The 21,291-nt window shown below is 46.3% G+C and overlaps 11 protein-coding genes across 11 annotated transcripts; 6 read left to right on the forward strand and 5 right to left on the reverse strand.

The window, feature by feature from the left end:
• Window positions 1-130: 130 nt before the first annotated feature.
• N7469_007443 (saccharopine dehydrogenase family protein) lies at window positions 131-1,612 on the reverse strand (the record flags this gene model as incomplete). The annotated part of the gene is made up of 5 exons (XM_056646361.1): window positions 131-836; window positions 901-1,025; window positions 1,084-1,156; window positions 1,210-1,357; window positions 1,426-1,612. 5 exons carry the CDS (start codon window positions 1,610-1,612, stop codon window positions 131-133), a joined length of 1,239 nt encoding a protein of 412 aa, XP_056499802.1.
• Window positions 1,613-2,279: 667 nt separating this feature from the next.
• N7469_007444 (60S ribosomal protein eL43) lies at window positions 2,280-2,982 on the forward strand. Its single transcript, XM_056646362.1, has 4 exons — window positions 2,280-2,321; window positions 2,435-2,465; window positions 2,591-2,755; window positions 2,848-2,982. Exons 1-4 carry the CDS (start codon window positions 2,303-2,305, stop codon window positions 2,909-2,911), a joined length of 279 nt encoding a protein of 92 aa, XP_056499803.1. The 5' UTR covers window positions 2,280-2,302; the 3' UTR covers window positions 2,912-2,982.
• Window positions 2,983-3,100: 118 nt separating this feature from the next.
• N7469_007445 (uncharacterized protein) lies at window positions 3,101-3,534 on the reverse strand (the record flags this gene model as incomplete). The annotated part of the gene is made up of 2 exons (XM_056646363.1): window positions 3,101-3,345; window positions 3,480-3,534. 2 exons carry the CDS (start codon window positions 3,532-3,534, stop codon window positions 3,101-3,103), a joined length of 300 nt encoding a protein of 99 aa, XP_056499804.1.
• Window positions 3,535-3,784: 250 nt separating this feature from the next.
• On the forward strand, window positions 3,785-5,840 carry N7469_007446 (putative PHD and RING finger domain protein; the record flags this gene model as incomplete). Its single annotated transcript, XM_056646364.1, has 3 exons — window positions 3,785-4,135; window positions 4,239-5,228; window positions 5,326-5,840. The coding sequence occupies exons 1-3, from the start codon at window positions 3,817-3,819 to the stop codon at window positions 5,838-5,840; spliced, it is 1,824 nt and encodes a 607-aa protein (XP_056499805.1). The 5' UTR covers window positions 3,785-3,816.
• Window positions 5,841-6,202: 362 nt separating this feature from the next.
• N7469_007447 (uncharacterized protein) lies at window positions 6,203-8,102 on the reverse strand (the record flags this gene model as incomplete). Its single annotated transcript, XM_056646365.1, has 6 exons — window positions 6,203-6,229; window positions 6,335-6,543; window positions 6,614-7,332; window positions 7,393-7,433; window positions 7,494-7,772; window positions 7,833-8,102. The coding sequence occupies 6 exons, from the start codon at window positions 8,100-8,102 to the stop codon at window positions 6,203-6,205; spliced, it is 1,545 nt and encodes a 514-aa protein (XP_056499806.1).
• Window positions 8,103-8,660: 558 nt separating this feature from the next.
• On the forward strand, window positions 8,661-9,877 carry N7469_007448 (MBL fold metallo-hydrolase; the record flags this gene model as incomplete). The annotated part of the gene is given in 3 exon segments (XM_056646366.1): window positions 8,661-9,011; window positions 9,026-9,216; window positions 9,286-9,877. The coding sequence occupies 3 exon segments, from the start codon at window positions 8,661-8,663 to the stop codon at window positions 9,875-9,877; spliced, it is 1,134 nt and encodes a 377-aa protein (XP_056499807.1).
• Window positions 9,878-10,327: 450 nt separating this feature from the next.
• N7469_007449 (flavin-containing monooxygenase) lies at window positions 10,328-11,965 on the forward strand (the record flags this gene model as incomplete). The annotated part of the gene is made up of 1 exon (XM_056646367.1): window positions 10,328-11,965. One exon carries the CDS (start codon window positions 10,328-10,330, stop codon window positions 11,963-11,965), a length of 1,638 nt encoding a protein of 545 aa, XP_056499808.1.
• A 268-nt stretch (window positions 11,966-12,233) lies between these two features.
• Window positions 12,234-14,361, reverse strand: N7469_007450 (uncharacterized protein; the record flags this gene model as incomplete). The annotated part of the gene is made up of 3 exons (XM_056646368.1): window positions 12,234-14,088; window positions 14,146-14,225; window positions 14,272-14,361. 3 exons carry the CDS (start codon window positions 14,359-14,361, stop codon window positions 12,234-12,236), a joined length of 2,025 nt encoding a protein of 674 aa, XP_056499809.1.
• A 710-nt stretch (window positions 14,362-15,071) lies between these two features.
• On the forward strand, window positions 15,072-17,082 carry N7469_007451 (flavin-containing monooxygenase; the record flags this gene model as incomplete). Its single annotated transcript, XM_056646369.1, has 4 exons — window positions 15,072-15,712; window positions 15,774-16,134; window positions 16,191-16,446; window positions 16,505-17,082. 4 exons carry the CDS (start codon window positions 15,072-15,074, stop codon window positions 17,080-17,082), a joined length of 1,836 nt encoding a protein of 611 aa, XP_056499810.1.
• A 501-nt stretch (window positions 17,083-17,583) lies between these two features.
• Window positions 17,584-19,015, forward strand: N7469_007452 (zinc-binding dehydrogenase; the record flags this gene model as incomplete). The annotated part of the gene is made up of 7 exons (XM_056646370.1): window positions 17,584-17,622; window positions 17,682-17,782; window positions 17,806-17,887; window positions 17,945-18,010; window positions 18,081-18,255; window positions 18,311-18,664; window positions 18,741-19,015. 7 exons carry the CDS (start codon window positions 17,584-17,586, stop codon window positions 19,013-19,015), a joined length of 1,092 nt encoding a protein of 363 aa, XP_056499811.1.
• Window positions 19,016-19,245: 230 nt separating this feature from the next.
• N7469_007453 (uncharacterized protein) lies at window positions 19,246-21,092 on the reverse strand (the record flags this gene model as incomplete). Its single annotated transcript, XM_056646371.1, has 2 exons — window positions 19,246-20,612; window positions 20,699-21,092. The coding sequence occupies 2 exons, from the start codon at window positions 21,090-21,092 to the stop codon at window positions 19,246-19,248; spliced, it is 1,761 nt and encodes a 586-aa protein (XP_056499812.1).
• Window positions 21,093-21,291: the final 199 nt, after the last annotated feature.

Genomic DNA, 21,291 nt, shown 5'->3' on the forward strand with positions numbered 1-21,291 from the left:
ATATCTCATTCCATTTTGGCTCAATAAGTACAAACATACGTAGCATGAACATTATCCGAGACGCCCAGGTTATCCTAGTTACTGTAAACAATAACGCAATAGAGGTGAAATACTCAAGGGAACCCTGAAACTAATCTTCCAGCACCCTCGTCTCAATCCGACATCCCACCTGATCCAGACGATCAACGAAACCCTGGCCCAACGCCGCAGTCGTAACGATTCCACCCCGCGAGGCCTTCTTAATTCTCTCTTCCTCCTGGAGAATAACCATCGCCGCCTCAGCAACGAGGAGTCCAGTGTAAACATACATACTGCCATGGAAGGAAAGTTTACCGAAAACCCGCTTAGGCGCAGCTCCTGCCTGATCCGCCGTCGCAACAGCGTGGTATTCAATCCGGTCATTCAAGGATTCCTGCATGCTTGGACCACTACCAGGGGCAAAGATGACTTTGCGAACCAACCAACGTACAGGAGGGAGAAGCAGGAGTGCCAGGCCGAAAGTAAAGCCGACATGGAAGAGGGCACCGACCAAAGCATTACGAACGTTGAGAAGCTGGTGGAAGACGAAGCGCTGGCCATATAATTCTGGCATGAGCGTGCTACTGCGATACACGATGGCCATGTCGGCCATGCCGTTTGGAGAAGTGGTTAGTGTACCGAGATCGCGGATAGAGCGCACACCAAGGACCTTTTGTAGAATGCCTTCACTGGGAACGTCTTTGGGCGGAGAGACGGCAAGTGAATAAGGACCGGCGAATTTTAAGAGCTGGGAGGTTGGAAGCCAGTCGAAGATGCTGATGATGGTGTTAAGAGTACCGCCACTAGCACCGGATGACCTAACATGATGTTAGTAGTGAAAGAAAGGGCGAGGTAGGGCATGCGAGGAAGAGGTATGCGTACTTCAGCTCTTTAATACAGCTGTAGATCTCGCGGGTGCTGGTAGAGAAGTCCTCTCGAACACGTTTGACCAGGGACCACGCGAGCATGTCAGCAGGGGCGCTTTCAACACCAACCGAGTGAATAATCTAAATTTTGTTAGAAAAAAGGATGGAAGCGTATATAATTGACAGATCGATAGCTCACAATGGCACCGTTGTTCTTTGCAGTCTCGTGGTATTTGTCAATCATGGTTTTGATCCATGGTGTCTCTCCGGTGCTGGATATATTAGACCAGGGATGGTAAGGTTAGCAGGGCATACCACTACTCACACATCTAGGTAATGAGTACCATTATTGGCACATGCTTCCACGACGGGACTAGAGTATTTGAAGTAAGGGCCAATGCAATTGATGATGATCTTGGTCTGCTTCGCTAGCTCATCCAGCTCGGCAGAGTTTAACTGGACCTCAAGGACATCTACAAAGAACATTAAAAACTGTGATCCAGAGGAATAAAGGGCGGAAACGCCAGAAAACTCATCATACCTGGCTGTACACGGTCAGGAACAAGAGCCTTAAGCTCTTTGGCGATGGGATCCATCTTCGCCGCGGAGCGGCCAGCAATAGCCCATTTCAGGTTGGTGGGATGATTTTGCACGATATGATCGGCACAGAAACGACCGGTATATCCGGTAGGGCCCAAAAGCACCATGTCATATTGAGGGCTGGACATCGTTGGGATAAGTAGTATGGTATGTAGCTGGTTAGGGGGGAGCTCTGGTGGGACGACCCGCTTAAGCTGTGAACGCTAGATGCCTCGGTAGGATCTCCAGAGCCAGGTAGTGGGGAAAAGGGAATAAAAAGCAGCAACAAAATATCAAATATCGACTTACAGAGCTTTTTAGAATACTGCGTAACACAAAGTCGGAGGCAACCTGGTTGATATCTTGATTGATCGTTTGCACGTAAAGAAAAGCGCCACGTGACCGGACAGTTGAGTGTCGCCGGCGGACAGTATTGATGCAGATGCACCGATGAGCCGAGGAGAAAATGTTAGAGGACCATGTGAGGGTAATGGTAATATTGAGTGGATGTTCAGAATAGACAAAGTGGTATATTTAATTACGATCAATCTAAACTATCGACAGTTTGATTATTTTCTTGTCAGCACTTTATTCTTCCATCGCAGGGGAAATAGAAAATGATAATGGCTGATGACAAACGACATGACATCATGTGATATCGACACCTCAAACTGCAGGCCATAAAATGCACGTGCATTCTCAAATGACATAACAAAGTCATGTGACCCACAGACCGCCAAGGCCTCGAGCCCTAAGCGAGCCCACCCACAACCACTCTTCAATCGGGCTCTTTTCGATCTCCCTTCGTTCTTCAACCATCCAGCCGCACACCAGCCAAGATGACCAAGCGCACCAAGAGTACGTCGATTATCCCCTTCGAATCAATGTCTATACCTCTCTGCGATCGCTCGCCTTTTTCAATCCTCAAAAAAATATTCAATTCCGGAGCCGCTGCTAACTTTTTATCATAGAGGTCGGTATCACCGGTAAATACGGTACCAGGTATGCTCAACGCCCTCCCTCGGGACTCGCCCTCGAACGACAAAGTTTTCAATCGAAACGAGAACCGGCCTGAAGAAAAGATCGAAAAAAAGACTCGAATATTGACCACAATTCTCCCTGAATAGATACGGTGCCTCCCTGCGTAAGCAGGTGAAGAAGATGGAAGTCACCCAGCACGCCCGCTACGTCTGCACCTTCTGCGGTAAGAACACCGTCAAGCGCAAGGCTGTTGGCATCTGGGACTGCAAGGGCTGCAACAAGACCGTTGCCGGTGGCGCCTACACCGTTTCGTAAGTCGACACTAGGAGATTGGGAGGACAAGCAGAGATATGAACAGGCCTGCTTGGAGTGTGAATCAAGATGAACTAACGAAATTTTGTAGCACCCCCGCCGCTGCTGCCACCCGCTCCACCATCCGTCGTCTCCGTGAGATTGCTGAGGTTTAAATGGAATTATGTGGTTTCCTTTCTCTTCTACGGTTACGATACCAAAAATGAAAAACTTCGGAATCTGAGGATTGTCTTCTCCCTTACAAGTACTGCGTAACTCGAAATTCTGCCTGATGCTGCTAGCCCTGGACATCGACTTCCGACTACTCCGTTTACGTTGATTGCACCTATTGATCACTTTTGTCCTTATTCGACATCCGAAGTCGCAGTGCGATACTTTGGACCAAGCCCTCGTAGATCCAGAAAACCAGCTCTCATGGCTCTGGCACTCTCAGCGCATGCACCGGATGAAGTAGATTTCTTTTTGGCCACTTTTTGATTTTCCATGTAATGATTCCTTGGCGTCTCAGGGCTGAGAATTACCGCCTGACTCAGATCCTGATCAGGATCACGTTCCCCAGGGTCCTCATGGCTGAGAACACCGCTCGAGCCTAGTCATTGTAGTCTACATCGAATCACCATCAAATGATCAATCATGGTGAACTTGCTTATAGTCTTAGTTCTGTCCCTAACTTTCCGCTGTCAGCAAGGGCGAAAGTGGCCGATGATCATCATTCATTCAAACCCAGTAAACCCTTGGAAATGATCACATCATCGATCGAGAATTCCATATTTCCCATGTCGAATAAATATAACTGTAGTCTCTGACCTGGATACTGTACTCCGTATGTACATACTGTAGGATATGGGATAAAGTTGCAGAGTGAACTCATCGCTGATTTGCGGAGGAAGTGCAGTAGTCACGTTGGTTGGCCTGTTTTGCGTTAGACTGGAAATGCGGCCCGCCTTCAAAAGGCCCGGCTTGAACTTCTCCACCTTCTTACTCCCTCCTGCTGTACACTCTTTCGTTCTCGTCTTCATGCCGCCTCTCAGCCTAAATACCCCTGGCTATATACCTGTCCATGTCCGACACTTGTATTGTCTGTTTAGGCGACCTTGGCGAAAGCGCCAGTGATCCCCTCGAGCCCGTGCCAAGTTTAGATACTAGCGCCTTACAGGATGGCCATGTCATTGTCGATGGCGATGGCGATGGCGATGGCGATGGTCTCAAGGCCAGGTCAGATGGGCTCGTCGAGGAGGATCCTGGTGAAATCGCTCAGTTATTACCATGCGGTCATATTTTACACAATAATTGTTTAAAGCCATGGGTCGAGCGAGCCAACAGTTGCCCGATCTGTCGTCGGAACTTCAATATGGTCGAGCTGACTGACCGCATCGGAGGTATATAAACCCCTTTCCTATACTCACATTCGATCTTACCCTTGAGATTCACTTGACCATTTGACCATTTTACTAACCTTTTATCCCTTGTCGATTTATCTAGGCCCGGTCATCTCGTCTTATGCCGTCCAAGATCGGACGCAGCAGGCCGATGTCGACCCATCGATGGTGATCGACTATAACGAAGACGACCTTTCCGATGTACAACCTTGCACTATATGTAACGAATCCGATAATGAAGATGTTCTTCTGCTCTGTGACGGGTGTGATGCCCCTTCGCATCTATATTGCGTCGACTTGACCGAAATTCCTCCAGGGTCGTGGTATTGTACCCAGTGCGAGTCTCAGCGTGCCCTTGGCCCGGTCCCCGATACGACTGCTCGTTCTGTACGTTCGGCTCGCCGTGGAACTCGTCGGACTCGTGGTCAACAGCGCCGAATGCAAAACAACAATCAGATTAACTCACTTCATTGGGCTCGCGTCTGGCAATCTGTCTGGGATCATTTGAATCTCGATTTGGATTTCCCCTTTGATGATGATAGATCTGCACAGCGAGTCATGCAACAACGCCGCAGACAAGAAGCCAATCAGCGCGAATTTCGTGCATGGCAGCGACGCTTTGAGGTCGCCGAGCAGCAAGGCGGAGGTAGACGATTTCAAGATGCTGTCCCTTTTCTTGATATTGAGCCTCGCCCATCACGACCTCGTGTCCCCAGGGAACCTACACCTGAGCCAGAGTCCTTGGAGGAGATGCGAGCTTGGAATGCATTCGAGCGTGCTCGTGAAATAGAAAATAATCCCAATGCTGCTCGCAAGCGCAAGGAGCCCACCATGTCGCCATCGCCTGAACCTACAGAGCCACAACGGAAGCTCAAACGACCTCGCACTAGGCGGCCTCAAGAGCTTGCCGCGATGGCTCAACAGAATGGCGAATCCTCACGAGCTGCTAGTTCAAATACACGCTTGAATGGAGATACAGTTGGGGAGCCTAGCTTCCTCTCTTCTCTTTTGAAAGAAGTCGAAGAGGCATCAACAACCGATCGCACCAATTCCCATGGACCTTCGGCTCCTACTTCGGTGGCTCCTGATCATGGTACACCTGGACCGTCTTCTCCCTCTATCTCACCCTCTTCCTCAAATTACTCTTCTCCTCGCCTTGCCTCAACTACTCCTCCCCCAGCCCCTCGCAGTCGCCCCATCTCACCTCTCCAACTCTCATCTCCCGCCGAGCCCTCTTCTCCCCCCTTTCTCTCCGGAGGTATCATTCTCCGGCAGCGCGCATTCTTCCCCGACTAGAAATCACAGCCCACAGCCTGAGCGTGAGACTGTTCGTCCACGCTCACGGATCCCTCGTCGGGCCTTTGAGCTGGCCAGCTCTCGCTCACTCGATACGTCACCTACTCGCGCCGGTCCTTCTCTTGCTGTCAAATCTGCCATTCAAAAAATGGTTGGCGCATCTCTCAAGCCTCACTATCGAGCGAAGACCATATCAAAAGATCAATACACCGATATCAACCGATCCATTTCTCGCATGCTCTACGAACGCGCTGGAGGCGCCGAATCGCTAGATGCGGATGCAGACTTGAGGGCTGACATCGCGGCGGCTGCCAAACGTGAAGTACAAAAGACGATGGATTCACTTCGCTCACGGAAGAAAGAAAAGCATCCCATGGTAACTAGTGACTCCGACGGCGATGTACTATGACAGGAATGATTTTACATTGGCATTTCGTTGGCGTTTCTTTCGAACCATCTTTCTGGTGTCACTGGGTTTAGGTCTCATGGAGTTCAATCTACATTTGAGATGAAGTACAGTATTTTCTACCATTAGCGAGATTTGTAAACTTGGATTCTTGCATATTCTCATTCCATGACTCTTTGGATATTAGCATCCTTGAGCCCAGCCATCTGACTTCAACGTGATTTACTTATTCAATACCTAAATTTAGCCGAGCTTTGAGACATCCTACCGGAAATAGCCTGCTTGGTTTAACAAATGACTAGAATCGTACTTGATATGCAATAAAGTAATATTCGTAGTACTGGAAATTATCATCTCATTGGAATCTACAGAATGTACCTGAATTGGGGATTCTGGCGACGAAATTAGTCCAGCACACCATCAGACAACGTGAAATAGACCAGACATCAGTGATTAAAAAAAAAAAAAAATTCAGAGCAAAGAGATACAGTACTCACCGTTTTATCAGTCAAATCATCTTGGTATGCATTTTCGTAACCTTCTGCTGTCCCCGATTGATCTCGCTTGCGATTTTCCCACACGCACACAAACCGGTAAACCAACATGAGGATTCCAGCAGCGAATGAAGTTACCACGACAGTAATAAAACCAGGGACATATCGAGGTGCATCTTTCGGCTTATAAACAAGTGGTCCTGTAAAATTACCTATATTCAACATCAGAAACTTAATTGCTCATTACTGTGGAAGCCAGCCAGCCAAAATAAGCAATCTTACCAAGACAGTAGCCTATATAGAGTCCTGAGGAAGCGATTGATCGTTTAGTATACCCGGCAATATTAGCAATTTGTAAACCCATTAGAACTGCATATCCACCTCCAATGGCAGGAAGAATATAGCAAGCAAAAAGTAGACCACCTGTGGCATCAAGCGGTAATGCGACTAGCAGGATTGCTGCAAGTGTGGTGATCATCTGCGCAGTAAATATGATCCACGAACGCACGCCATTTTCAGAGAACTTGTAAGCTAAGTATGGTGCGATGAGTTGATAGAATCCAGCAAGAAATCCTTGCGGAATGACGAGAAGCAGAGAATTGAGTGTGTTAAATCCGAAAGAATTGATGATTATGGGTGTGAACGTGGAGATGGGACCGTTGGCAATCATGCTGAGGAATGCTATAAAAAAGACGAGCCAGAATTTCCCATCACCAAGGAGTTCGAAGACTTGTCCCTTTTTATAATGCGTGTTGCGGACACCGGAGTTGTTAACGCGTAGTCTGGCGACGGCGATGTATCGTTGACGCTCGTTGAAACCTCGGGCTCGAATTGGGTCAGAGGGTAGGAGGTAGACGAGAATTATACCCCAAAGGATGGTTACGGCGCCAGCAACGAAGTACATGTATTTCCATGGGGAGAGAGACCCGGTTATGTGGCCCAGGCCGTAGTTGACCAAAGGGGAGAAGACTGATACATAGCCGGTGCAGCTATACCAGATTCTGCGGTGGTTTAGTAGGCTATACTAAGGGAAAAGAATCAAGAGTATAGACTCTTCTTACCCCATCCGTAGAGCTTGTTCGTTCTTTTTATACCAACCGCCCTGTTGAGAGTGAGCTTACTAGTACCACTCAGTTACAAAGAGGCATGATGTAGTACTTACCACAATGAGCATGAACATCGGACTAATGCCGCTTTCCAACAGACCGAGGAAGAACCGCTGGACATAAAGTGATTGGTAGTTGAAGCAAACGGGCGTTAAGATCAAACATATTCCCCAGAGCGTGATGATGCATGAAGCAACGCGCTCGATGGGAAATATTTGGGCAAGAGTCATTGCAGGGTATGCGCCAACCATGAAACCTAAATAGAGAATAGCTGCGGAGAATGAATAGCGATTGCCGGTGTCCAAATGAAGGTCTTCTCGTAGACCAAAAAGAGCCTAAGGGAGGGGGTGTTCAGTTAAAACCTGGCCAAAGGAGTGGTCTTTCGAGAGACTTACTGCTTGAGAAAACATGGCCTTGTCATAGTACTGTAGACCATATGTGACGCATAGAATTGGCATCAGTTTCCAATCTATTCGGCGGAGGAGTTTCCTCTCTTCTTCGTCTGTCCATACTTCGTCTCCGGTATAATTGGCGAGTACTTTGATAGCTTCGTCATTGTGAACAGTATCGACAGTAGCAGTCTTTTCAATCTCGGGAAGATTAGAGCTGGAGCTCTTAGCTTTTTCCGAGACAAAATCCTCCTGGGCTTTATCGGAGAGAGACATAATAATGCTCGGATAGCTTCTGGGCCACGAGGTGGTATAGAGCGTTGTTGCTTGATGAAGCACAAGTGGAATGCCAGGCTCACAAGAGGATCGGCATTGGCAATGAGAAAATGATGATGATTTTATAGGGATAAGATCGTAGGTTTCTTTTCAGCCTTTCAGTCATAGCATGTAGGAGATACCGAGTGGAATCAGTCTTACCCCGGAACTTTACCCCGGAAAGGATCAATCTGATCTGGGGGTGGAGAATCAAAACGTCGAACTTTCCATTCCAAATCTCTAATTCCCCACTGGTGCATGCAGTGGATTCAAGGCTGCAAATAATTGCGTATTGAAAGAAGTGTTTTGAAACAGTAACCGAAGAAGAATGTGTGGAGCCGACGTCGGCTGAAGAGCCATTCTGGAGATAGCCGGTATTGATGGCGCTTGGCCGCGAGGAGGCGTTAGCGGGGAACTCGAGAGTCAAGGAAGATGAAAGCCGAGCCAAAGCCAGATTTTACAATGAGATGCGATGAGCGTGTTTTCATAACGTGTAGAAGATCGAATTGACTTGCAAAGATGGTCGAATCTTCTAATTTCATTGTGCCTGCTGGCCGAGCCATCACTGTCAAGCTCATCAATACAGTGAATTTTGGGCCAGCACAGCTACATAGATTTATGGGACCGGAAGTTCCTGGAATGAAAACACATCCCAGTAATCCGTCCTTTTCGTTCCTGCTGGAACATGATTCTGGTCGGAAATTGGTGTTTGACTTGGGTATTCGCAAGGACTATCAGAATTATGCCCCGAAGATTGCAGAGTACATTCCAACAACGAAGTACGATATTGATGTACAGAAAAACGTTATTGATATCCTGCAAGAAGGGAATATCAAAGGCGAAGATATAGAGGCTGTGATTTGGAGGCGAGTAATATTTACAAGGCTGGTCAGATGGAAATAATGCTACACTCTGTTCTAACATTCCCCAATAGTCATTGGCATTGGGATCATATCGGAGACCCTTCGACCTTCCCAGCAACAACTGATCTAGTAGTTGGACCAGGCTTCAAAGATAACTTACTTCCTGGGGCACCCAAGAACCCAGAGTCACCACTCAATGAGTCTGATTATACGTGAGACCTTCCGAGCCCCGATTCGATTTCGGTCCGTCACAAATGTTAGAAGTGCTAACCATGATATAGTGGGAGGGATCTCCGGGAGATCAGTTTCGAGGGGAGCAAGACTCTCAATATTGGACGCTTCAAAGCCTTTGATTATTTTGGAGACGGCTCTTTCTACCTTCTCGACAGTCCTGGCCATGCAATCGGTCATCTATGTGGGTTGGCTCGGACGACAGCAAATCCTGATACATTCATCCTTCTAGGAGGTGATGTTTGTCACTACGGAGGTATCTTTAGACCTTCAAAATATCTTCCTGTTCCAAATTCCATTAAACCACACCCATGCCATCCACATGAAGACGTCGCATTCTGCCCTGGTGGGGCGTGGGAGGAGCTTCAACGCTCGCGGGGTCGAGGTGTAGATGAGCCACTCTTTGCTCCGACATTCGGTCATGACATTCCCCAGATTATAGAGACAATTGGTAAATTACAAGAGGCAGATTGTCTGGATAACGTGTTTGTCATTATTGCTCATGATGCCACTGTTCGGGATGTTGTCGATCAGTTTCCATTGAGTTTGAATCATTGGAAAGAGAAGGGTTGGGCCAGAAATCTCAAATGGGCTTTCCTACGTGATGCCTCTGCGTACTGGAAGTCAAAGGGAGTGATTTAACGCATCGTGTGAGCTACCGGAAGTTTGGAAACGTGGATCAATCTGGTTCATAGCTTTTACAATGCACCGAAAATAATATCGGATACTTCGTATTACCATTTTTACCTGATGAGGAAACAATATTATGTAGATATTAACGAAAACAACTAGAAGAAAGCAGATAATGCCAATAGGATGACTACAAATCAGAACCGAGACCGAAATACCAAAACCGACTGAGCATAATTCTCGGCTTCATACAAGCGCATACCGGATGTAGAGCTGGAGCCTCCACCCCGCAGATCTATCTTCTCTCGGCCCGACAACATCATCTTTGATTTGCAATTTTATGATACCAAGTGATGATATAATGACCCTGTAAGCTCTTGATAATTTCAGATATAATCCCAAATACTTGCTTCTCTACAGTTTCACCAGGAAAGCACTTGACTTTCCGGTCCATCCGCCAAAATGGGCAGCGTTCAAGAATCTAGCTTTAGCGACATGAACAAGGATCTTGACTATGAAGTCCTTATTATCGGAGCCGGTCTTTCTGGCATGTATTCTCTACATCGCATGCATCAACTTGGCCTCCGAACAAAAGTCCTAGAAGCAGGCGGCGATGTCGGCGGAACGTGGTATTGGAATCGCTATCCAGGCGCGCGATTCGATTCTGAGAGTTACTCCTATAATTTTTCATTCTCCCAAGAGATTCTCGACGAATGGAATTGGTCAGAGCATTTTGCTTCCCAGCCAGAGACGCTCAGATATTGTGAATTTGTGTGCAAAAAGCTCGATCTCCGCCGTGATATACAATTCAATACGCGTATCATTTCTGCCCATTTCCATGATGATACGAATTCATGGCTTCTTACTGATGAAGGAGGCCGCACATATACCTCTCGGTTCTTGGTGACTTGTATTGGCATACTGAACAATTATACCATGCCGAACATTCCTGGTGTTCATGACTATAAAGGAGAGGCATATCATACAGCACGCTGGTCTAGTCAGCCGGTCAATTTTGAGAACAAACGAGTTGCTATAATCGGCACCGGAGCCACTGGCATTCAGGCAACACAAGAGATTGTGAAGACAGTCGGCCATCTAACTGTGTTCCAACGAACACCAAATTGGAGTCTACCTTTACGAAACGCGCCAATAAGCCCAGACGAGATGAAGGAAATCCGAGCTCAGTATCCTGAAATATTTCGCAAATGTGCAGAAACATACTCTTGTTTCATGCATGTCTCAGATACCCGAAATACTCTCGAAGTGGACCCAGAAGAGAGAGAAGCCTTTTGGGAAGATTTGTATGAGCAGCGAGGATTTGCGAAATGGTTGGGCAATTTTGGAAACATAAATACAAATAAGGAGGCCAATGCGCTTTTCAGTGAGTTTGTCGCGAATAAGATTAAGCAACGGGTCAAGGATCCTTGGACTGCTGAAACCCTCATACCTAAATGTCATGGATTTGGGACCAAGCGTGTTCCTCTTGAATCGGGGTATTTCGAGGCTTTCAATCAACCAAATGTCAGATTGGTTGATGTGAAGTCAAATCCTATTGAATGCATTTCAGGGAAAGGCATTCGTACACGAGATGAAGACTTTGAATTTGATATGATCATATATGCCACGGGATTCGATGCTGTAACTGGCTCGTTCTCAGCAATCGACTTCCGTGGTGTGGATGGAGTCAAATTGAAAGATCGCTGGGTCGAGGGTCCTCGAACGTTCCTGGGATTATTCGTCGAAGGATTTCCAAACATGACAATGGTAATGGGACCGCATCAGATGTTTGGAAATATTCCGCGTAGCGTCGAGTATGCCGTGGACTGGGTGTCGCGTTTTATTGAATACTGTCGTGATCATCGCATCACATCTGCACAGGCAACTCATCAAGGTGTATTGGATTGGACTGAGCATGTGCATAACTGTGCAACCGGATTGTTGGCCAATGATGTTGATTCGTGGATGACTGGAGTTAATAAAAACTTGGCTCATAAGCAAAAGCGGATTATTGCGAGGTATCAAGGGCCTGCTCCTGGATATAGGAAGCGTGCGGAGGATGTGGCGACCAGACACTACGAAGATTTGATCATGAAATGACTTAGTGATGATAACTTTAGTTTTGAAGTTCTATTCAGCAGTTTAAATGTATTCCAGCTGTATATCTTGTCTTCAATGTACTAATAGCGGTTACCTATACCGTGACACGAATCCTATAGAAAGGAATCTAGTTTTTAACCGTGGAAGGCTCAAGGACTTTGCCTTACTCCAATCGAAAGCCTTTTTCGTTATAATTTGAAGTATCTATGAGCACTTCCAAGTTCACAAACGCTATGGGTTTGATATTACAACAAGCATCAGGCTTTCTTTACATGAACAGATTCGTCTCTGTGGAGGTATGACAAGGGTCAAACAAATCTTGGAACTGAAGCATTGCGTCGGCAAAAATATCATCATCAAAGAAAAGTTCCTCCGTATGTGGTACCAAAAGCCTGCTTGCAACTCCGCTTGTATCAGGTGTGGCGAAGGGAAAATAAGTCGTCCAGTCAATGCCATCAGTCATTTCCATATATCCCGTTCCATCACCCATACCTAGCTCAGGGCCAGGCGTTCGCAAGGGATCCGATTCCGTTGTCGTTGCATTAGGTCGTATACGCCCAAATCCCGAATGAAACACAGCGGCTGTAGGCCACATAATCCGAAGCTGATCAACTGCGAGGGTTAAGATATCTAGATCTTCATTTGCACTTTTTGCCAATCCGTCAATACGCAATGCTTGAAGCAGGGCGATGAAAGCTGTACCGCAGTACCATCCACTTATAGCCATGAGGAACCTTGTGCCACCTCTAGATAAAATATCTCTCATTATGCGAGCCATACACGTTGCTGCTAATATCGCAGGTGGATATACCTGTGGAAGCGGTTGAGAAGAAGATGAGCGTTTGAGGTGAATGATGATGATAACTGCTAGGTATGGGAGATGAAGTTGATGAACATCTCGATTGAAGGTAGAGGTGCGAACTGAGCTAATTGGAAGCTGTATATGTGGTGGTAAAGAATGTACCCAGTCGATAAGCTCACGGGCTAAATGCGCAGGGAATGCGAAAGATTCCGAATCATGATTTCTGGAGAGATACTTGGCGACTTTTCCTATAATAGCACAGAGTCGCACCCAGTATATGAAAATTTCTGCTTTGCCATGGTCTCGGGGATTTGGAAAGTCATCCAAGGTAGGTTCCGTCAATGAGCAGTCTTCTGGATCTATAACACATGGTTTGTTTTGACAGAGGGCAGTAAGACGCTCCCGCGCAAAAGCCGTCCACCAAATCCGCCGCCGGAGACTTAGATTAATCTGCTGTCGAAGGGGATGATTAGCTGCGGGTTCACGGTGAACACCAAGCTGTTGACAATGCCGAATGACTACAGACGTCCACCACCAAGAGGAATGTCGGTGGAGAATGGTAGGTGGGCGTGGGCTCCACCAGTAGAACAAAGAGATGGCTTTGAGTGAGGTCATTACATCAGGCTCTTCGTCATTATAAAATCGATTTCTAGCTCGGTCATAGTAACTGGCTGGTCCATCATGAGGGATCATGGGTGGCTTGACATGGCTACCGACCAGGGCCAATGCATTGACAAGTAAGGGTGACATGACAAGCTCATCGGATAAAGTATCTCGATCAAGTACAGGACACCAGGCATAGCAGTAGTCGAAATAGGTCTCTGCAAAGGTCTGCTGCAGGTCTGGGTCCGGAAGACTAGGTATTTCGGGAAGTCTTTCAGCAAGTAATCGTTCCTGGTCTCTTGCATTTGTCTGTAACTCGGGAAGGAAGACGTGACCAACCGGATAGCTATCGTTGTGCTCGGAGTGATCTTCAGTTCGCTGGGTAGCGGGCGAAGTGCTGGATACACTGGGATGTGACATGGTGTTTCTTGTTGTGCCCAGCTGGCCAGCTGGCCGGTATCTCATGTGTGATGACCAGATCTCGAGATCATCACCTCCGGATATCTCTTTTTGAGTTCTTGATGCGGGCTCTCGAATTGGTTCGTCCAGGGAAAGACTCTCGCGGTGGCCATGTTGGTGGAAATTGTATGTATCTGAGCTAGTACCTGTCTTATTTTGCGGTTGACAAGCAGATGTTTGATCGCTAGAATTACTGTCTGTTGGAGTCAGAGGACGAATGTTGGTGCGTGACGATTTACCTCGTCGAGATGGTCTCGTTCTATATCAACACGATAAGCATTATACCAAGGACTTAAGGCGAGCCATTGCTACATACCGGCAGTCCTTTCCCGTAGTGGCACACTTGCTGCAGTCACTATATCCTTGGCCACCGCGTGTTTGGAGATCACACCGAATCTGAAAATGTTATTAACGGCTAGCTCAAACTGCAACGCAAGCTTACCTTCTTGCTGTGGCATGCAATGCAAGCTAACTCTGCCCGTTTTCGTTTCGGTTGATGGCCTGTGAACTGTAGCCATAGCGGGTCTGACATGATTCAGTTTACAATGGGAGACTGCAGGGTACAGTGCAGATTCATGGAAATGAGCCGAAGAGATCGTAAGCTGCAATTGTCAATAGTTGTGATGCGGGGAAACCCCAGCTTCTCCACATTTTTCGTGAATCAAAAACAATTCTTGATTAATCCTCAATCGCGGCATTCTTCCCGAAACTAGAGAGACAGCTTGGCATTGTACGCTATTGTATTTACCAAGAAGGCTTCCATTATGATATCTTACCTTCTCCACTAAAATAGCAAAACCCATATCGATTTACAATTATAAATCTTTTATTCGAGTTGCTCTCACGAAGATAGAGATCAAGCTTGTTTTTCGGACATTCTAAAATGAATATGTTACCGGCTGTAAGAAGCCGGTATTATCCCGAATGTGTCTGATACTCGGAATTTCCGGATATGGTACTATGGCTACTAGTGTGCCCTTCGGAGTCGAACATAGTAATTCGGTTATTAGGTGAAGGGAGGGTATCTTACTCACTAAGCAATACGGCTGCAGAGAGATGAACCGAGAAAGTACCCAGTCGAGAAAGTTGGAATAGGCTTGGTTATTTGTAGCATCTTCAACTTGGTTCCAGATTCACTTCTATAAAGTCTTGCCATCTAAACAACAACGAAATAATCCCAGTCGTTCAACTCTACCATTCCCAACATTCACCAGGTTCAGATTTATCTTCAAATACACCAAAATGACTGCACCAGTCATTGTACCTAATGATGGCGTAGTGCCAGATGCACCGGGCTTGAAGAACGTTAACGGTACCAATGGTGTAAACATGTCCAATGGAACAAATGGCTTGAAACCAGAAGAGAAGCTAAGGACACAAACCAATGGTCATTCGTACCAACCTAAAAGTTTCTCCATTCCGCTCAACACAGAATATGCCTACAATCCGCGCAAGCTACGCGTGGTCACCATTGGAGCGGGGTTTTCAGGGTTATTGATGGCTCATAAAATCCAACATCGATTTCCGGAATTACAAGAATTTGTCGATCATACTATTTATGAAGCCCGCAGTGATGTCGGGGGCACTTGGCTGATCAACAATTACCCGGGAGTGCAATGTGATGTCCCTTCACATATCTACGCCTTTCCTTTTGATCCAAATCCCAACTGGAGTCGCTTTTATTCCAGTGGAGAAGAGATTGAGGAGTACATCAAGAGTACTGTGAGGAAGTGGAATCTTGATCGTGACATTCAGCTAAACACCAAGGTGGTTGGTGCTGTCTGGGATGAGAATGTCGGACGTTGGAACTTGACAGTTGAGCACAATGGTCAGCAACGGAGTGATAGCTGCGATATTTTGATATCCGCACAGGGTGTCCTAGTGTAAGCCATTCAACTGAGCATTTCATAACATGCGGACCATAATGCTAACGTGAAATTGTAGTCATCATTCATGGCCCGATATTCCAGGCCTCCATGACTTTAAAGGTCACATCACACACTCGGCACACTGGGATCACAGCTTTGATTATTCCAATAAGCGCATCGCAGTCATCGGAAACGGATCATCTGGCATTCAAATTACACCCCAAATGGCCAAGCTCCCAGGAACTGAAGTCGTCAATTTCATGCGCAGCCCTGCTTGGGTGTACTACCGAGTGCCCCCATCAAAGCATCTCGGAAGAGATGTTGAGGATGCTAACCCTGCTTACTCCGAAGAAGAAATATCTCGATTTAACGACCCGGAGGCTCATAAAGAATACCGGAAGGGAATCATTTCTCGAACGAACAAAGCTTTCCGTTTGGTATGTGACATCGAGTCGACTCAATGAGTTTCAGCTCTAATTTATATGATTCATAGTTTATCAAGGGAGAAAATAACGAGGCAGCTGTAAAATTTGGAGCTCAGCAAATGGCCGAAAAACTGAATCATGATCCAGATCTATGCGAGAAATTGATTCCTAAATGGGAGGTTGGCTGTCGTAGAGTCACTCCAGGACCTGGTTATTTGGAGGCCTTTGCAAAGCCCAACTGCAATCTCAGTAATAGCAGGATCACAAAGATTACAGAGAACGCGGTACATACTGAAGATGGGAATGTTTTTGAGTGTGATGTCGGTACGTGCATTATGTTGATACCTCCCCCATGTCCACTAGCAGAGCTAACCTATCTCAGTTGTCTGCGCAACGGGATTCGATGTCTCTCATCGTCCTCATTACCCAATTGTCGGACAAAATGGACTTGATCTAGCAGGAAAATGGGCCGATGAGCCGGAATCTTATCTTTCGGTAGCGACATCGAGTTTTCCCAATTACTTTATCATGATGGGGCCGAATTGTCTCGGTGGTCATGGCTCTTTAGTGGAGTCGCTTAACTGGACCGGTGACTATTTCGTGAAATGGATCAAAAAGATTGCGACAGAAGATATCAAGTATGTTGTTCCAAAGGAGTCCGTCGAGCAGGCATTCGGGAAATATGGAGACGAGATCCACAAGACACTGGTATGGACTGGTGGTTGCAAGAGTTGGTACAAACGCAATCGGGTTGATGGCCGAGTAACAGCTTTGTTTGGGGGGAGTGCGATCCTATTCCATCGGATGATCAGTGATATCAGAGCGGAGGATTTCAATATTGAGTATAACAGTATTAACCCTTTCAAGTTTATGGGGAACGGATTTACTGAGTTTGAGATGACGGAGGGAAACGATCTGTCATTTTACGTAGAAGTGGCAGATCAAATTTCCCAGAACTGATAGACAGAAACTTGAAATTGACAATTTTATTATTTGGAATTATGCTTTCATTCTCCTGGTCAATTTTTTATCCTGTCTAGCTTTCTTCACCTAGATATTGTCACGAACAAATATCATGAAAATGATTGTGCCGTTCTTGGCCCAAAGAACTGTTCCAGACATACAATGACATATTCTAATATGTGTTCCTTGGACCCCAAATTAGAATTTCCTCAATCACTGATTCTGAGAAATATCAAGGAGAGATCTGATTCTAGTGTTAACGGGATAGCTATAGCCGAAGATTGTGCGGGGAGCCGATTCATTCGGCTGTCCTTTCTAGGAAATCAGAAAGGCCTGAATGCAATTATATTAATATCTGATATTAACCACCACCGAGTTGTATTTATAGTGATCCGAGCAAGTGTAGCAGGCTGGCTCAGTTTTACAAAAATACTTCGACGCAAGAGTACACTTCAAGAATCTATCACCAACATGAGACCTCATGTCCGGCCGTCCATGATGTATGCTTGGAGAAAGCATAAAGGTAACAAGGAGCCAGTAAGCCTACCACCTATCAACATATTCTATCGCAAAGTATTCTAAGGTATTCCTTCAAGGTCTGGGAAAGGGTACCTGTGCCATCCATTCCACGTGATGGGTTTCTGATAAAGTTGCTGGCATCTGGAGGTCTGAGTGCCCTCAACCACCCCACAAAATTGTAGAAGTATTCGCTGACTTAAGCTCCAAAATCTTAGTGTGCCACAGCGACCAGCCTCTATTGGAAATAGAAGATAGGCCAAGCTTCAACGACAAGTACATTCTAGTAAGCTCCCGCTGGTTGATCATGGTCCCACTAAACTAATTGTCTGGCTTTATATAGGGACACGAAGGGTGTGGCGAGATTATAGAGATTGGAGAGGGAGTCAAAGATAGTAGATTCAAATTGGTATGTTCTAACAATCAACTCAAAACATCTAGATACTGGTATCACTATACTAAGATGATTGTTTCTCAAGGGCGTTCGAGTGGCCTTGTTGGCAGTTCCCGGTTGTAGATCAGCGAGTTGCACAGAGTGCTCGCGTGATTTACCACAGCTATGTCCGTTAGGCATGCATCATGGAATTGGCCAAGACGGATTCTTTGCAGAGTACGTGGCGGTGAATGTACATGCTGCAATTCCACTCCCAGAAGGTAGGTAATAAGCAGACAGATGTTGATTTGAAGATTGAGATGTTGACGATCACAGGGATATCTCCGGCAGTTGCTGCGGTTGCTACGGATGCAGTCACTACAGCTTACCATGGTATTACTCGTCGAGCAGAGGTCAAGAGAGAGGAGACAGTGTTTCTATTTGGACTTGGAGGTCTTGGTTTCAATGCTCTCCAGGTTGTAAACCATATTGGTGCTCGTGTTATTGTCACCGATATACGACAAGAGAAACTAAATGCAGCATTATCTCTAGGAGTTCCCTCGAAGGACATCGTGCCGGCCGGGAAATCAGTCCTGGACTTTGTTCAAGAGAGTGGATTACATGGCAAGATTGATACAATACTTGACTTTGTAGGGAAGAATCAGACTTTTGAAGATGCTCAACAGATTGGTGCGTATAAAAAGTTTCCGAGGTTATTGCTCTTTAACGATTGACCTGACTTACCATGGAATATCTCATATTATAGTTCGTCCAGGAGGGAAGATTCTATGCGTAGGTACATTAGACCGCAAGAATGAGGTAGACATGAAGATTGGGATTCGGAAAAGATTGAGTATCATCTTCACGTATGGTGGACAACAGCGTGACCTGGTGGAAGTGCTTGATCTGATCAGCAGAAAAGTCCTTCAACCACAAGTCGAGTTGGGTAAATTATCTGATTTTCCAAGAGCATTGAGAGATTTGGGTGCTGGGAAAATTAAAGATAGAATAGCCTTGGTGCCAGATCTGGATATTCTTTAGCTTCATACTGACGATGGAACCAGTCATATTTTATCTAGGGGCAGTCTCGCCCATCTGGGATTGCCTGTGAAATTCCGGATTGATCATATGTTTTAGAAATACATGATGCGGATAATTTGAAAAGATATGCCAGTCAGAGAGAAGAAACCAATAAGATATACGAGGGTATAATAATAAATGTCAGAACATTAGAGAATGCTGTAATGGAAGAAATGCTTTCATTTTCGCATTCATTTCCGAACAACTTTCAACAATGGCGCAATGCGAGCCTTTTTACTCAATCCAATCCGGTATGGCACCTTGCTGGTAGATGAAATTGGACTGTGAGTCTTCCGTGCTTTTGATATTTGAGGAGTTTGTGGTAGTGTGTCGACAGTACTTTGTTTAGCGGGTTGATTCAATTGGGGTTCTTTGGCCATCGGCGTCTCCTCTTGTTTGTCATCCTTCGGCGGATCAAGGATTGGCAACTCCTTGGCTTCAGTATCAATCTTATCTTGGTTGATTTCGGACTGGACTTCTTTGCTGGTTGGCGGAGCCTCTGCTGTTTGCTCTGCTGCTTGCTCTGCTGCTTGCTCTGCTGCTTGCTCTGCTGTCTGTTTTCGTTTGCGTCCGCGCTTCTTAGGCGCTGGAGCTGGGTCTTTCACTTTTTCGTCCATGGCCGGTTGTTCTTTGACTTCAGGCGAGGTTTGCTTCGGAGATTTTGGGTTGCTATCATTTCCATTCATCGGCTTGGTGTTACCATTGCCATTCTCAACCTCTAATTGCCTCGACTCCACCCATATCACATCATCATCATCTTTTATCATTTTATTCGATTTTTGTAAGGTGTCTGGCGCAGTCTTGCTTCTTTTGACCCCTCTCTTCTTTGGCTCTGGTTTTTCTGATTTTGGAGGGCGACCAGGACGTCGTTTTTCATTCGTTTCTTGAAGAAATTCTGGCTCGTGGAACATAGATAGCTCATCGTCTTCATCATCCAGTTGCACTGGCTGCTTCTTAGGCCTACCACGCTTTTTGACAATGGACGCTATATCAGGGGGTGCGATATGAATTGTCTCCGCTGGCGCCGATAGTTCGTCATGCGTGCTAACTGGGGAGCGTGGCGGTGTCATTTCCTTTTGGTCGTGGTCAATCTTCGATCTGTTCAATTGGGGAGAACGAACAGATGAGTTGGGCTCTGTGTCATGCGGCGAGGCCCATTCCGTATGCATGCATTTGGATCGTTGAGCGGAGTTTTGAGGCTCGGCCTGGCCTGTCTCATCGATATCCTTAGATGGAGCGTCTGCGGTCACTTGTTCTTCATTTCTCAACAGTGTCTCAACGTGAGTTTCTGTTTCTCCTGCGGGAGTGCTGTACTCATAGCCATTGACGGGCTGTGGCGCGACAAGTTGTGTTGGCTCCCGCGGAACATTAGGAGGGCCAGGAATCTTGGAAGTTCCATTGGGGTCTTGGTGATCATAGTGCATTGGGAACGAACAAGGCTCGGAGATTCCACTTGGGTAGGTTGTCGACATTGAATGATTATGCCCGGCAATTGATCCATCATCATCGAAAAGCCTTTGCTGTGCCAGACCTATTTCTGTCATCATTGCACCTGTGGCTGTATGCATAAGTATCAATCTGAGGATTCTGAGGATCGACAACTGAGGGGTCCTATTATAGCTTCGTGATCGTGTATCAACATACCTATTGACTCCCCGCCGTCAGCGGTTGAAGGAATCCACCTTTCCTCGCGCTGTTGTTGAGAGGATGTGATCGAAGGCTGATGGGTATTCTGCGATTGCAAAAATTGATCAAAGTCGACACCCAGTTGCAGCTCTGGGGTATTTATCGACCCAGAGGCATGATCCGTGTTATGGTTCGCGGGGCGATTGGTAGGCTTGGGAAGGGCATCGTGTACTGGCGGTTCGTGGCCCTGGATTGGGTCAATTGAAGTTGACACCTCATCTTCTACGAATAATTCCTCTTCATCGGAGTCCTGAATAATTCGATCCCAGCTCATCTCGAAGTCGTGGAGAGTATTGAGAGGAAAGAAGTTATCGACGCGTTTGAAAACACGCGGCCACGTGATGATAAGCATTGGGCGATCATTGGACGGTGGGGAAGTATGAAAAGACACACCGTAAGATTCAGTATTTGCAAGAATTTAGATGGTGTTTAGTTTCAAGTACGAGAGGGCTTAAGAACTATCGAATAGAGTGAAAGAATTTACAAGCCTTAAAATTTACGGTTGTAAAAAAACTCAAGAGAGGGCATGACAACATATTTAAATGCTACTG

The sequence above is a fragment of the Penicillium citrinum genome, assembly GCF_028827155.1.
Source record: "Penicillium citrinum strain IBT 23319 chromosome Unknown utg000006l:1.0-3011923.0:1.0-3012962.0, whole genome shotgun sequence".
Classification (NCBI taxonomy): domain Eukaryota; kingdom Fungi; phylum Ascomycota; class Eurotiomycetes; order Eurotiales; family Aspergillaceae; genus Penicillium; species Penicillium citrinum.

Excerpts from the sequence above, each read along its gene's own strand:
- N7469_007444 (XM_056646362.1), top strand. Across the intron at positions 2,466-2,590 it reads ACCGGTAAATACGGTACCAG|ATACGGTGCCTCCCTGCGTA; the intron begins GTATGCTCAACG and ends CTCCCTGAATAG. Across the intron at positions 2,756-2,847 it reads GGTGGCGCCTACACCGTTTC|CACCCCCGCCGCTGCTGCCA; the intron begins GTAAGTCGACAC and ends GAAATTTTGTAG.